Source organism: Camelus ferus, chromosome 10, assembly GCF_009834535.1.
Source record: "Camelus ferus isolate YT-003-E chromosome 10, BCGSAC_Cfer_1.0, whole genome shotgun sequence".
NCBI lineage: Eukaryota > Metazoa > Chordata > Mammalia > Artiodactyla > Camelidae > Camelus > Camelus ferus.
In genome coordinates, this window is record NC_045705.1 from 32486301 (window position 1) to 32502250 (window position 15950).

The 15950-nt window shown below is 35.6% G+C and overlaps 2 protein-coding genes across 2 annotated transcripts; both read left to right on the forward strand.

The window, feature by feature from the left end:
- The first annotated feature begins 937 nt into the window (after nucleotides 1-937).
- LOC102505680 (olfactory receptor 8J3-like) lies at nucleotides 938-1906 on the forward strand. The gene is given in 1 exon segment (XM_032490492.1): nucleotides 938-1906. A coding segment is annotated over 1 exon segment (969 nt).
- Nucleotides 1907-8997: 7091 nt separating this feature from the next.
- LOC102505414 (olfactory receptor 1044) lies at nucleotides 8998-10019 on the forward strand. The gene has a single exon (XM_006176822.2). The coding sequence runs from the start codon at nucleotides 9060-9062 to the stop codon at nucleotides 10017-10019; it is 960 nt and encodes a 319-aa protein (XP_006176884.2). The 5' UTR covers nucleotides 8998-9059.
- Nucleotides 10020-15950: the final 5931 nt, after the last annotated feature.

Consider the following 15950-nt stretch of genomic DNA (forward strand, 5'->3'; position numbering starts at 1 on the left):
TTATTAAAATAAGAAACCTATTATTATTACAGTAAAAAATATAAAAAGTGTAAAATTATGTGAAGAAAAAGATCAATGGAAAATTAAGTCCATATACATTTTAAAAATTATATAAGTAATGCTATAAAATTCTACAAATTAAATTACTGGTTAAAAATAAAAATGGAAAGAATATGAAGAATGACATCAACTTGAGGCACAAGAAGGAAAAAAATTATGAGAGGAAAGAAAATGATGTATTATCTGATACAGCATAGTGGATAAAATCACAAAAATGGTCACATTTTCACAGATACCAACTTTTTAATCTAAACAGAGAATCAGCAACCCAAAAAACTGAAATGAGGACACATCTCCATGTATGTTTATCTGAGTTAACAAATGAGCAAAAGGAGTTAACAGAGAATCTGGATGGTAAAATGTGTAAGTTCAAGGTACCTCAAAGTTATAGAAGGATTTGAATAAAGAAAAAGGAGCAAGATAGTGACTAGATCATTCATTCTTCAGGAAAAGCAAGAATCTCACACGAAGAAATCACAAGGAGACATTCAATTATTTGAAGTCATGCAATTACTCAAACCTTTCTCATACTCAATGCATGAGACATAAAATATGAAATATGACTTGTACTTTTTGTGAACTAATAAGATATTCATTATTTTATAAGGTTTTTGGGAAATAAATTCTCAAAATATGCATGACTCTGAATCGTCTACTTAATTTTCCATACTTGCTTTTCCTCTTTACCAAATGATTGCAAAGTTGATTTACTAGACCTAGAACCTTGAGTTTAATAACTGAGATTAATACATAATTCCAGAAAATCTCATCCAAGGAATTGCCTTTGTCACACAATGACAGTCCTAGAAAATAATTCTTAAAATTTGTAACCGTGTCTGTTTTTCTTGCCTGAAGACATGACTTTCCAAACTCTTACATGGCTCCTAGGAATTTCAGCCAAGTCACTGAGTTTATTCTCACGGGAATCTCAGACCGTCCAGACCTCCAGATCCCACTCTTCTCTGTGTTCCTGGGTGTCTACGGGCTGACCGTGGCAGGGAACCTGACCATCATCACTCTCACCAGTGTTGACTCTCGACTTCAGACCCCCATGTATTTCTTCCTCCAACAGCGGGCCACCACCAACCTTGGGAATTCTACAGTCATTGCCCCTAAGATGCCGATCAATTTTTTAGTAAAGAAACGCACCACCTCTTACTATGAATGAGCCACCCAGCTGGGAGGGTTCCTGGTTTTCATTGTAGCTGAGGTTTTCATGTTGGCTGTGATGGCCTATGATCGCTGCATGGCCATTTGTAACCCCCTGCCCTACGTGGTGGTGGTATCTCGGCAGGTCTGCCTTCTGCTGGTTTCCCTCACGTACCTCTACAGCTTCTCCACTGCTGTTGTAGCTTCATCCTGTGTATTCTCTGTGTCTTATTGCTCTTCCAATGTAATCAATCATTTTTTCTGTGATATTGCCCCTCTGTTAGCATTATCTTGCTCTGATACTTACTTTGCAGAAACAGTGGTATTTATATCAGCTTCGACCAATTTGGTTTTTTCCATGATTATGGTTATCATATCTTATTTCAACATCGTTTTGTCCATCCTAAGGATACATTCAACAGAGGGAAGGAAGAAAGCCTTTTCCACGTGTGCTTCACATATGGTGGCCGTGTCAGTTTTCTATGGGACGATGCTATTCATGTATTTACAGCCTCAAACTAACCATTCTATGGACACTGATAAAATGGCTTCTGTGTTTTATACACTGGTGATTCCCATGCTGAATCCCATGATCTACAGCCTGAGAAACAAGGATGTGAAGGCTGCCTTAAAGAGATTTCTGACAAATTCATGCTGTTCTTTAAGTAAATGTCATCTTAGCACTATAGGTAAATGAAGAGATGGTTAAGTTAGGCTGTCATTATGTCAGAGAAAGCTAAGTTTAGGAAGCTGATTTATAGGCTTACAAGCAATCTTAGCAATTAAAAGGGGCTAAGATTTGGGAGGCACTAATTTAAAAAATAAACTGAAGCTCTTGGAATTATGAGGTTGATACAGAAACAAAGCATTATTTACTCATTTTCTCATGGAGTGTGCAGTTAGCTAGATTGAAAGAATTATTTCCAGAAGTTTGGAGAGACACCAGCTTAAAAAAAATAAGTTAAAATGGAGCAACAAATTAGTGATTGAGAAAAGTAAGTCTCTCTTTCTTATTCTTTGGCTCCCTTTTTTCCTTCCTGGGTATTTTTGGGTATAGTTGATCATGGCATCTTGAGGAACTAGAATTACAGATGGCTAAAACCCTCTCACAGCTGAGTTAGCAAAATTAAACTGACAAGTTGTTTAAAATAAAACCCTTAACTCTTTCTTAGCATTGTTTGAATGAAAAAATATACACTTCCGATAAATTTATATTTTGAATGCTAATCAAATATGATTCAATTTTTTTATTCCAATTGTTATAATCTATACAATTTCTTAATGAAAAATAAAGAATACCATCACTGAATATGCTTTCGTGCTGAGTACTATTTGATTAGACTTGGTAGAATCTGTAATAATTCCTTTCTCCCTACTATAAGAATCGGTCTTCTGTAGTATGTGTAATAAACAGACTGTATTTTTATTATTAAGTGTTCAATGAGTCATTCTTGTGAAAATTCTTTACATTATTAGAGGAAAAATTGAACTGTTTTTGTAAAATTTTTTTCTGTTTTCTGTTAGTTTTTGAGTGTACACCAACATCTATTGTACAACTGAATAAATAGAGTTAAACACACTATATCTCAGATTTATCAAATCAGAATTGAGTTAGCCAGTATGATAATAAATTAATGGGGTACTATTTATATCATGCATATAACCATTCTGGACATTTCCAGTGAAGAAGAACAATAAGCCTTTTTTGAAATTAATTTACTAAAAACCCTTAGACCTCTAGACTAGTCATGTAACTGGTACACAAACAATATCCCAGAAAATACTTGGTTTCATTTGGACTCTCAAATAGTGAAAATTAAAACACTCAGTGTTTCATGATAAAGTGCCTCGTGTCTTTTTTTTTTTTTTTTTTTTAATTTCAAGTTGTGCATACTAGTAGTGCTATGAATACAGCTTCATTTGGAAGGAAATTTCTGAATATTTTTCTTAATCCTCAGAAGTTTCTTTATAAAACTATTGAGTAAATAGTCCCCAGTCCTATCTGTTTTATAGCCCCCTCTCCGGTAGATCACAATGCTTGTGTTTCTTCAATTCCTTCCATTTATCATTCATTTTTTTAAAAAGATATGTCAACTGAAATAAATGCACAACCTAAAAGTTGAGAGTTATGGTTTACTCGGTGGACATTTCTGAGGACTTGAACCCCTTTGAGCCCAGATGACAGCCTCTCAGATGGCTCTGAGGGACTGCTCCGAAGAGGTAGGGGAGGAGCCAGGATATATAGGAGTTTTACAGCAAAGACCAGGTAGTTGGAACATTAAAATATGACTGTTAACTAAAGAAAGCCAGACATCACAAGTTAAAGATTTTAGTGCTTTTCTATGTATGGAAGGGAACAAGTGTCTCTGCTCATTGAAGTTATTCCTTTGACAAGCATCTAGCTCTCTAGGGCCTGTATCCTGGCCATTCACATTCTGAGTCCCCTCAGTCGGAGGTGGTTGCAGAGGCCAGGCTGCCTGATTGTTCGTATACTGAATTAGTGGTAGAGGCTGATGACTTGATGGCCACAGCATCCTTTATTTACTAATACGGCTTGCAGTATTTTTCATTCACAGATGTCACATCAAAAAAAAAAAAAGAAAGAAAGAAAATGCCTATAGTAACTGCACTGTGAATTTACTATAGCTATAAGTGTGTAGACACCATTCATTTGTAAACAGAAAAGGGTAATCTTGTAAAAATAGTATTTATTAAAGGAAATGAGGAGTACCCTCTTACACTGGTAATCAAAAGTGATTTCTATATTTTTGTCTTTGAGTTAAAGTGCCCTGTTTATACAACATGAAAAAGAAATACAAATTTTACCTCCTCTTTATTATAGTGCAGTCTAGTTTTTTATAGTTAAATATTTATTTAATAGAAAATGAAGGGGAAATTTCTACATTCATAACCAGTATATAAAACACACAACTCTTCCCTTCTTTGCCCACACATTACATGGACAATGTACTCCTTATTCATCATACAGGTCAGAGCGATTATGATGTACACTAATGCCCAGAGCTTTTACTAAATGTCTTGTGCATGCAGTATTGAAGGGTAGATCCTTGGAGGAACTGGATACATATTTCATAAGAAGTTATTTGTAAGAAGTTTTAAATGAATATTCCTACCTGATTTAAAAGCCAAACTCGAAGACTGATGCTAATAAACTCCAATGACAAAAATCATTTTAAAGATAAACTAATGATAACATTTGGAGAAGAGAATCTTAGAGCAATAATACTATACTAAAAGCAGAGCTATAGATACTCAGTTCTTCAAAGATAGGGAATCACATCAATAAATCTTCAGCCTGCCTTGGCATCCCAGTGGAACATGGACCGTAATTTTTCTGATAATCTTCCTCGCATCATGCTCTGAGGTAAAATCCACTGGGACAGAGACACTGGCAAAACCATGCAATCAACTGCCATCTAAACGATTAGCAGGAGAAATAGTAACCTACTCTTCCCCAGGTAGGTTAGAAGAGTGTATTTCAGAATGGTGAGCTTTGACTCACTGAGGTGTAAAATCATCACTACAATAGCTCAAGATAAGAATTTGAAAAATTAAAGAAAATAATACAATGGACTAGAATAAAAAAAAATGTTTGGAGTATGTTTTGTAAAATAAACAGTGTTTTTTGTCTGATTTTATATTAGTTTTGGTGAAAGTTTCAAGAGCATCCAGGTTTGATGTGAACAAAACCAACTAAAGGACTAGAAGGGAAAGAAGAGCTAATCCAGTCGAATGGCTTTTTAAAATATAAATACAGATGAATAAACTGAGCTTCAGAATGTTCAAGTGAATTTCCCAAGCTCATGTATCTAATGAAAGACAGAACCAGGTCTAGAAGGTAAGGTTGAACAAGTATGATGTAGTCATTTATTTAGAATTTGTAGAAATTATATATGTACTTTACTCTAGGTTTTTGCATAGTATCTGCTTAAAACTTTCTTTGTCTTAAATCTTTCCACGTAGTTTTGATAATGCTTACCCAAGGAAATCTTTCCGTAACCTTTCCCTCCTCAAAGTCTTCTAGTTCCAAGAACTCCTTTCATGTTTTTTTGATACCCGGCTTTTAACTCTATCAGATTATTATAACTCTCTAGTCTAAATCTGCTTGATTCCTCTCTTTACATGCTAAGCTTCTGATGGCTGAGCTTTGACCTTTATTTGTTGTCATCTCAAAACCCAGAAAGATACTTAATACATAATAGGCAACTGATCAACATGTTTTAATGCATTCAAATGGAAAATTTATATAATGACTTACATTACTCTTTTATATATATGTTTAAAATTAAAAAACATAAAAAATCCAATTTAGAATCTTATGATAAAATTAAAAAAAAATGGTTGTGATTGATCAGATTACAATCTATGTCAAAACTGTGCTTTCTATATTTACAGTAGATAAGATTTTACTCAGGCTTAGAGGGGAGTATTTTAGACAAAGGGCATCACTTTGTTCCTAGAGGTATCTTCCAAAGCAAAGAATACAGCTTAGGAATAAGAGGAAGAAATAGTCAAATATTATAATTTCAGTATTAATCTTAAATTAATTAATCCAAAATTAATCTTTATTTCCCCATTTCCTAACATTTAGAAGATACTTTATTAAATATTAAAAACAAAAACAAAAGCAGTGAGGTAGTCAACCGTAAAGTGTTTAATGTCTATCGGGGGAAGAGGCATGGAAACAGATGATTGTTATAAATGTGAGAGGAAATATAAATGAGGTATGTCTAAAGTGATTCTAGAACACAAATATGATATATGTTAACTCAACTTGGGGAGTAACTTCAAAGAAGAGGTGATAATTCAACAGACCTTAAAGGAGAAATAGTTTTCCCTTTAACTATTCATTTTTCTTGTAGAGGAGAGGACTAGGCATGGCACAGACAGAGGAGAAGCATGGAAGGGTGTTGTTGACAAGAAGAGACCAATTATATTAATTGAACCAATGGATATCCATTGCTGGTTGGGAGAATTGAATGGAATTGGAACTATAAAAATATTCAAGGACAAGATTGTGAAAAGTTACATATGCTTTTAAATATAATTCACACCTTATTTTTAATATATAGTAAAATGATTTCTATGTACAAATGTGAGTGTAATGTGTTTTGGAAGTGCAGAAAAATGGCTGAGAGAAAAAGACAGCGAGAATTCAAGAAAAGGTGGATAAAGCTTTCTTTCCAATCTAGTCTGTTGTCCGCTCTTTCACTGCTGTTTTTTCAGTCTCTGCATAGTGTCTGGAAATTAATAGTTCTCAACATACATTACTGAATGAGGGAATGAGTGAATTGAAGTAGGCTCCCAAGGAAGTAGCAGTTAGACACAATCAAATGTTAAGGATGCACAGTCTCGGTTGTAGATCAGAGTGGGAGGTGTTTATGGAAAAGTTGCTTATCTACTTTTGTGAAAATCATGATGGTGTGTGGTGGACTAGAGTGTAGTTTTTGAAACTCTGCTTGTACCTGCTACTATATGATGAACTCAGTTTTTAGAATCTAAGCCAAAATTATTTGACTAAAGTAAAACAGAACATATGACAGTAGAACACAGAAGAACATTCAAGCTAAGTGCATACCAGGCAATAAGAGTGTTATTCTGGATATTATTTGCTCCAGACCATCATGTAACTGGTATTTATTTCTGTGGTTTGTGGTCAGAAGGTTTGAGTTTGAAAACTAGTAGTCTAAGAAGGGTCTTGGTCTGAACCTCCCCATAAAATTTTTATTTTATCTCTCTCTCTCACTTCCCTTTTTAAAAAATCAAATTTGACTTTTATTTTAAATGCAAATTAGGTATTTAGAACTGATGAGTTACTAGTTCTTATCTCAAATCTCCGTGTTGTTGGTATTACCCATTAAACCTCCATCTTTATTAGAGTTTCAGAAGGGGATAAACAACTTATTCAGGATAAAATTAGGTGAAGAAGTATGTGTTGAAGGTTATTACTAATAGTGTTTCTCAATAAACATATTTATTAAAAAAACAAAAAAACTATAATGCGTGTTTTGATAATTTGAATAAAAGTTGCAAATACAAAAGAGCAATTGGTAAATTCTGAAGAAAATTTGAATACCAGCTCTTATTTTATTACCATATTTATTTCTGATGTAATTTTTAGACCGTATAAAACAATTCATATGAGTTTCTCAAGAAAGCTTTGTTTCTATTTTTCAGGTATAAGAGTGAGAGAGAGATGAAACAAAAACATAGAAAGGAAGAGAGTGAAAGACAGAGAGAGAGAAGATAAAGGAGTGAGAGAGACAGATTTCATTTGACATAGTAGTAAGAACCTAGCTCTACAATTTTTACACTTTGTTAAAATTAATTTTACATGGATATTCAATAATTCAGTCATGAAAACCAGTCAAAATAAATAAGAAAAATAAATAGATTTTCAACTTAAACTAGGAAGACAAAAATTACCATCAAAATATAATTCAAATCTGTCTCTTTGATTACAGGTAAAAAAGTTGAAAGAGACTTGTAAATTGACTCATGAAGAGATGTACATTTCCAAATCGCATGGAAACAGAATATCAATATTATTCTAAATTATGACATTACAACATACTGTAAACTTTTATCAGGTTTTATTTCCTTTGATCATGTAATTCATGCTCTAGAGATAAAGATGTTTGTGGATTATTGTAGCAAGAAAAATATGAAAATAATTTAAGTTTCTCACAATAGAACAAAAAAGATACACTATAAGGGACAGCGTAATAATGAGGCGTAGACTCCTGAGTCAGAAATGCGTGGATTTGTAACCCAACTAACTGTACTCAGACCAGCTTTCTGACTTCATTTTGGGTGTTTCTGTTTCAATCTCCTCTTCATCTGTAAAGTGCTCAAAGCAATATGGTCTTCACATAAAGGTTTAGTTTAAAAAAAAATGGAGTAAATAAACTCCTCATTTTACCTTCCATGCTTACCCCTTTTCAGCATTTGCATTGTTAACATAACTATGAAGATACTTTTCACTCTGTAAAGACCTTTAAGTGGTAAATTATTAAAGTAAAATAAAAAATATAAAATGGTGTTTCTGCCACTGCAGAAAGGATCCATCAAAGGCAGGTGCCACTGCAGAAGATTTGTTTTCCTTTATGTTATTAATGTTAACATTTTTTACAATGAAAGCAATAGCTAAGCATTTTAGTAAGTCAGGTTAAAGTTGTAAATGCAGACAGTTCCACAGCTCCCATCTTTGAGTAGACAATGGATTTGGGAGAAGAGAAATGTGCATTTCCCACATGTTACATCCTTGTGCTCTCCATTCCGTTCCCAGAACCCCTTATGTTAACAATCTCTATATTAGCATCAAATCTCTTTGCAAGATATTAAAGGATTAAAAACACCACTTACATATTCTAAGTGAAGTAAGCCAGAAAGAGAAAGAAAAATACCATATGAGATCACTCATATGTGGAATCTGAAAAAAAAAAAAGAAAAAACATAAATACAAAACAGAAACAGACTCATAGACATAGAATACAAACTTGTGGTTGCCAAGGGGGCAGAGGGTGGGAAGGGCCAGACTGGGATTTTAAAATGTAGAATAGATAAATAAGACTATACTGTATAGCACAGGAAAATATATACAGGATCTTGTGGTAACTCACAGCGGAAAAACAAAATGTGACAATGAAAATATGTATGTTCATGTATAACTGAAAAATTGTGCTCTACACTGGAATTTGACACAGCATTGTAAAATGACTATTACTCAATAAAAAAAAATGCTTTAAAAAAAAAAACCACCACTTATATACGGACAGCTTGAATTTAACTCTTTTCTCTACTTCCCCAGGCAGCTGCCTTGAAGAGATATGGCTCAGATCAACTGCACACAGGTGACAGAGTTCATTCTCGCGGGCCTCACGGATCGTCAGGAGTTGAAGATGCCCCTCTTTGTGCTCTTCTTATCCATCTACCTCTTCACAGTAGTAGGCAACCTGGGTCTGATCCTGGTCATTAGAACGGATGCGAGACTCCACACACCAATGTACTTCTTTCTTAGCAACCTGGCCTTTGTTGATTTCTGTTATGCTTCTGTCATCACACCCAAGATGCTTGGGAACTTCTTATACCACCAAAACATGATCTCCTTCAATGCATGTGCAGCTCAGTTAGGCTGTTTCCTCACCTTCATGGTATCAGAGTGCCTGCTACTGGCTTCCATGGCGTACGATAGATACGTGGCCATTTGTAACCCTCTCCTCTATACGGTTGTGATGTCCCCAGGAATCTGCATTCAGCTCGTCACTTTCCCCTATAGCTATAGCTTTTTGATGGCACTGTTTCATACCGTCCTCACCTTTCGCCTCTCTTACTGTCACTCTAACACCATCAACCATTTCTATTGTGATGACATGCCTCTCCTCAGGCTGACGTGCTCAGACACTCACGCCAAACAGCTGTGGGTTTTGGCCTGTGCAGGTGTTACTTTCATCTCCTCTGTTCTGGTTGTCTTTGTCTCCTACCTGTTTATTATTTCCACCATCCTGGGGATGCGCTCAGCTGAGGGGAGACGCAAAGCCTTCTCCACATGTAGCTCCCACATGCTGGCAGTCACCATATTCTATGGGACCCTCATCTTCATGTACTTACAGCCAAGCTCTCACCATTCTCTCGACACAGATAAACTGGCCTCTGTCTTCTATACAGTGATCATTCCTATGTTGAACCCCTTGATCTACAGCCTCAGGAATCAGGATATGAAAAATGCCCTGAAAAAAGTCATCATCAGTAGAAACCATACTCTTGTGTTCATAACATTTCAAAAATGATTTAATTAAACAAAAGTGGGCTTTCTTTAATGATTTTTCCCCTTAATTATTAAAACTAGTAGAGTATCTTGATCTTCTTTGGTTTTCAATAAAAATTTCTTTACTATGAAGTAAAATCATTCTCTGAATTCTTAGCAATCGAGTTTGACTTAGAATTATAATTCATATGTAGAAATTACCATAAGAATTTGTGTCATGTCGTTTCTCAAATTAAAAAAAATGTGTATGTTTTAAAAATTCATCATCTCATCTGATAGCTATACAATGAGGAACTGGACAAGAGTAGACAAAACTGAGACATCTTGAACACCAAGTTTAAGATTGTAAGAGTGCTTTAATGATATATTTTGAAGAGTTTTTTAATAGTATATTCCCAGTTAAATACTAAAAGACAGTTGTGAACCAGTGGTTTCAATGTGGAATGATTTACCCCCAGGGCATATTTGGAAATTTCTGGAAACAGTCTTGATTTTCACCAGGACAGGATGGTGTAAAGGGATACCATTTTTTACCTAGACGGTTGAAGCTGGATGCATATGTAACCCACAGTGCACAGGAAAGTCCCTCGCAAAACATTATCCAGTCCAAAATGGTAATAGTGCCAAGGTTGAGAAAGTCTGCCCTGAACAATTTTTTCCTAACAATTGTATAGATTTCATTCAGGTTGAGCTGGTGGACTGTGCTGCTCATGTCTTCCACAGACTTGTTGGTCTTCCTTTTAGGTGTTCCATCAATTATTAAGAGTGCTGTTAAATCCTCAGTTGAATTATGTTTTCTCATCTGTCAGTTTTTATTTCATACATTTGGGGATGACGTTAGTTGTTCCTAAATTTGTAATTGCTAAATTTACTGATTTTTTTTTTTTACTATTATTATTAAATGTCCTTCTTTATTCCGGTAGCATTTCTTCTCTTAAAGTCTATTTTTTCTTCCTTTAGTATAGGTATTCCAGCTCTTTTACAGTTATTATTGCACAGAATAGTTTTCCAGTCTTTTACTTTCAATTTACTTATGTCTGAGTGTCAGTTATGTTTCATATAAAGCCAATAGTTGGATTTTTGCCTTTTTAATAAACTCTGAATATTTCTGCCTTGAAATTGGAATATTTAGTATATTTATCTGGAGGGATTGTTAAAACAGACATGGCTGGGTCAAACTCCCAGAGTTTATCATTCAGTAGGTCTGGTGTGGAGCCAAAGAATTTGCATTTCCAACAGCTAACTGCAGTTCCCAAGTGTTGGAGGAGGTCATTGAGAGGATGTGACCACAGGTTGACCTTTGAGCTGGATCTGGGCAATCAGAGGGTCCTCACCATCCCCCATGCCCTATCCTTGGAGTGTACATTGTTCTGCCCACCATTCCCACAGTGGGGGATATTGTTAAGGAGGCAGCCTTGAGAGAGTAAGATATTGTTGGACATTATACATGAGAGAACTAAGTTAATCCTCTATATAAACTTTTAAGATTCTGGTGAGCAGATGCAGAGATCTACTCATTTCTTGGCCACCAGAAGTCAAGTCTCATATGCACATTCCTTTGCTTATTAAAATTGCCACCAACCAATCTGGGATGACCTGCCTGTTCCTTTGGTCTCTCCTTTCCCTTCTTGTACAGGTGGCCAGTTTTAGGTTTCACCCAAGAAGCTCCCAAGTTGGCAGACCAACAAGTTTTCTTGATGCTTCTTGTCCAGCACTGCACTTTGATAACTGCTGCCTCAGAAGACCTCTATACCATATTTGTATACAGCTCCTGGTGCATTTCCCCTCGTAAGAAGCAGTGCCTACAACTCTTTGTTGGAAAAGCGCTTCAGGAAGCAGTTATGTCTGTATGCCAGGCAGAAGTCACTGGAAATTTACATCCCACGGGGGACAGCCCTTAGTCAATGACTGATATGTGCACAGGAGTATACAGTGGACCCTTGAACAATGCAGGTTTGAACTACACAGGTTCACTTACACATGGATATTTTTCAGTAGTAAATACAGCAGTACTACAAGGTCTGTGGTTGGTTGATTTGGGGAATGCAGAGGAACTGCTGATACGGAGGACTGACTCTAAGTTATACAGAGATTAACTCATACATTTATGGTTTAGGAGTTGTATAAGAGTCAGCTATAAATACTCAATCTCCTTTGCTCACTCTTAGCAATTCTGAAGTTTGATTTATCCTTTGTCCAGAATGCTTCCATGGAATCTGACCTAAATTTCTATCATAGGATGTTGACTCTACAACATGGCTTGGATTACTTCTTTTTTTAGGTCCCACCTCTCATCCCAATAACTATTTTGGGTACAATTCCTAATAAATCACATTTACACAAATCATTGACTCAGTGTCTCCTTTGGGGTGAACTCAACTTAAGATGGTATTATAATTTCTATACACTACATTATTTGTGTAATTTTCCAGCAAGCAATGTCATTTTGACAATAAACGTATTTTGAAACATTAAAATAGTTTGGCACTCATTAACCTTTCTTAGCCTGCTGAATCTTACTTGAGTACTTTCAGCACCTCTTCCTACCACAAAATTGGCTTAGAAGTCTAAAACATGAAACTTGGAAAATAGAAGTCTGAAGAATTCTTTAGAATATGTAATCAGACCTAGTTTGCTCTTAGTCACAAAATTCTGGGTCCCTTTTCTGAGGGAGAGGAAGACAAATGAATAGATGTGGGTGTTAGGAGGTATGGACTTGACTTAAGATAGAACCACGAGCTGAATTACTTTTGGAAATTTACTGTTTCCCTTTTAAGGTGTGCATTTTCTCATTGGTAAAATAGTGGGATTGCGTTAGGTATATGGCTTTAATTTTTTTACAGAATTATTTTGCTCAAAAATGAATTCTTAATGTTAATAGCAATGAACACTAACGGCTACCATTACTCTGGTAGAATGAGGTGATAGACACAAATCTCTGTCCCGTTGTTCTTCTTAACACGTTTTCTACACAGCTGACTTCAGATGACTCAGAAACCACTTGAGTCATCACCAGAAAACCAGCTTATTTTTAAAGCACTGTCTGAAAACGCTGGGATTCAATATGATCTATGATCCCATGCTGTTCAGTAATTTTCTGGTTTTCCATTTCTCATAAGCATCCTAGGAATTCTGCTTTGCCAAGGGAAATCTCTCTCACCAGCTGTTACTCCTGAACCATAACTAAATCTCCTCCATTCCTTATCACATTCATGTCCATTTGTACCGGCAATTGTAAATTTCATTAAGCGTAGTAGCACTCATGAGGATCTAAAGTCCACTATGGGCTGAAAATTGTAAAACCTAAGATTAAAAAAATTAATTTTGTCTCTTGGAAAATTTGAGATCTGGACAGCCAACACTGGTTAGAAAATGTTATTCTTTTCAAACTGTTAAGGATAAATTTTCTTTAATAATACTGCTAGGGAAAACATGAAATTGTGAAAACTGCTGTGAGGTTCTGATTAAAAATATGTTATTGAAATGAGGTTAATTTTAAAGACATGTTTGGGAATCCAAGGTTTCTATGAGCCCCATTTGTCATAATTTTTGTCATAATTTATTCCCAATACGAAGAAGTTTCTAAATAACTGTATTAACACATTTAGTTTATTTATAGAGGCTCAGTTCCCAAGTTCTCACCGATCACTCTCTGGTGACAACTCAAAAAGGAATGTGAAATAAATGAGTCCCAATGGTGCTTTCTCACTGGAGATGCAATGAAAACTTTCAGCTTCTCCTGGGCTTTCAAATAAAGATCTGCTGGGTCGGGGTTGGGGAGACTCCCAAACTTTCTTTATACAAGTGAAAAACACAATGTTGAGGGATGTTTTCCAGCGGAGAATTGAAGAAAACACTGTGTGTGTATATATATGAAAGGATAAATGTGAATTTATTCTGATATCACTCCTACCCTAACCCAGGGCCACAGGATTCACTCTAGCTTCAATTTCATACTTATCTGTAAAGTTCCTCTCCAACAGTGAGAAACCTGGATCCTACCACTTAAAAGCTATTTAATTACTTGTTCAAACTCAACATATATGTACAGTAATTCCAGAATTAACTTGAACCCTCCCAGGAAACAAATTTACAAACTAGAATGTAAAGTTTGTATTCAGTTTCTTTTGCCTATAATTTTACACCTTCTAATCAAAACACCATTTTCCAAGTTACTTAGGTCAGTAAATCTCCCCACTTGAGTTTATGTTTATGTCATACATTGATAACAGAATTAAACACATTTGCCATAGTGTGGCCAGCATTCTGCCAGCCACTGGTATTGGCTAACAATCTACTTAACTTTTTATTAATTTGTATACACAATTTAGCCTCTGTAATAAACAGTTCTATGAAATTTATGACAAAAATGCATAGAGTCAAGTAACTTAGATAACATGCAGAACAGTTTCTTCATCTTAAAAATTCCCTGAATGTATCTCCTAGTCAAATACTGTCCCCTCCCCAAAGCTTTGATCAACTGAATTGAACTCTTTCTCCTAAAGTTTAAGAAATGAGAAGATAAAACATTCTCTGGGAAGAGCCTTTGATGATATATAAAAAACTCATGTTGAAATAACATAGAAACACAATCCTAACAATTTGTGGCTAATAACTGCTCTTTGTTGTCATTCAAATTCAAGCTAACTTATTCATATGCATCAGTTTATATAGAAGATTTTTAGTTAATTTTCCAACATCCCTGTACCAAGTACAACTCATGCCATTTTATAGCAAGACATAAACAAAGCCATGGCATTTTTCCATCTGTATTAAGTATGTTTGCCCATTTAAAACAACATTAAGTACTGCATATTCACAGAATACTCACATATCTTAAGCATATTTCATGCTAGTACATTTATCCTGATTAACACTGACAAACTGCGATCATGCCAAGCTGTGAGATGTAAGGATTTGCTGCTTCTTCCTGTTCAATAAACCACATGTGTTAATGCATCATGTACAGTGTCACACACTAACACACCGACCCTCCCATGGCCATTATATTGAAGCCCAGTGTTATCACTGGAAATTTGTTTCATAGAAAACTACACAGTAAATTGTATATTCAAAGTCAGTATATGAAACAAGTAAGTCCCCTGCTGTTTCCTCACAAACCATATTCACTATCGTTTGCTTATCCATCATCAAATCCGCAGTCCCTAGAGAAGCAAACTTCCCCTTGTTTTGGACCCCAGGGTTTGCATCAAATGCCTTACTGATCCTCCTTTCACTTACGTCTTTTAGTTCACTAGATACAAGTTAATTTGTGTTTTTCACCTTCTGTCTATTTGAAACCTCTCAGAGATATATCTGAAGTATTTGGTGCACCTTCAATTAAATGCGGGACCCCCTCAATTACTGAGAAGACAACAGAAAATGTACTATATTGGAAAAAGAAAAATAATTCCATATTTCCTTTCCTACCCCTCCCCCCACCAACCCAATAAAACCCTTTTCAGTACTGAGGATTATTTTGTTTCTTTAAAGATGCTGTTTATGTTAGTTTGAGCTGCCATAACAAAATACTGTTTTTAAAAACAGGGAGGCTTTACCAACAGAAATTTATTTTCTCATGGTTCTGGAGGCAGGAAAGTCCAAGATTAGGATTCTGGACAATTTGGTTATTTGTAGGCGCTCTCTTCCTGGATTGTAGATGGCTGCTACCTGACTGTGTGCTCATATGACCACTTCTGTGTTAGTGCATGTGGTGGGGGTGGGGAGGGTAGGAGGGGAGTGTAGAATGAGAGAGAAAGAGAGAGGAACACTAGTGTTTCTCCTTATAAGGACACTAATTCCATCATGAAGGCCCCATTCTCATGACCTCATCTAACCCTAGCCTCCTCTGGGAGGTACCCAAAGGCCCATCTGCAGACACCATCACAGTGGAAGGGAGGGCTTCAGCCTGTGAATTTTGGGAGGATACAGTTGAGTTCATAGCAGATGCATT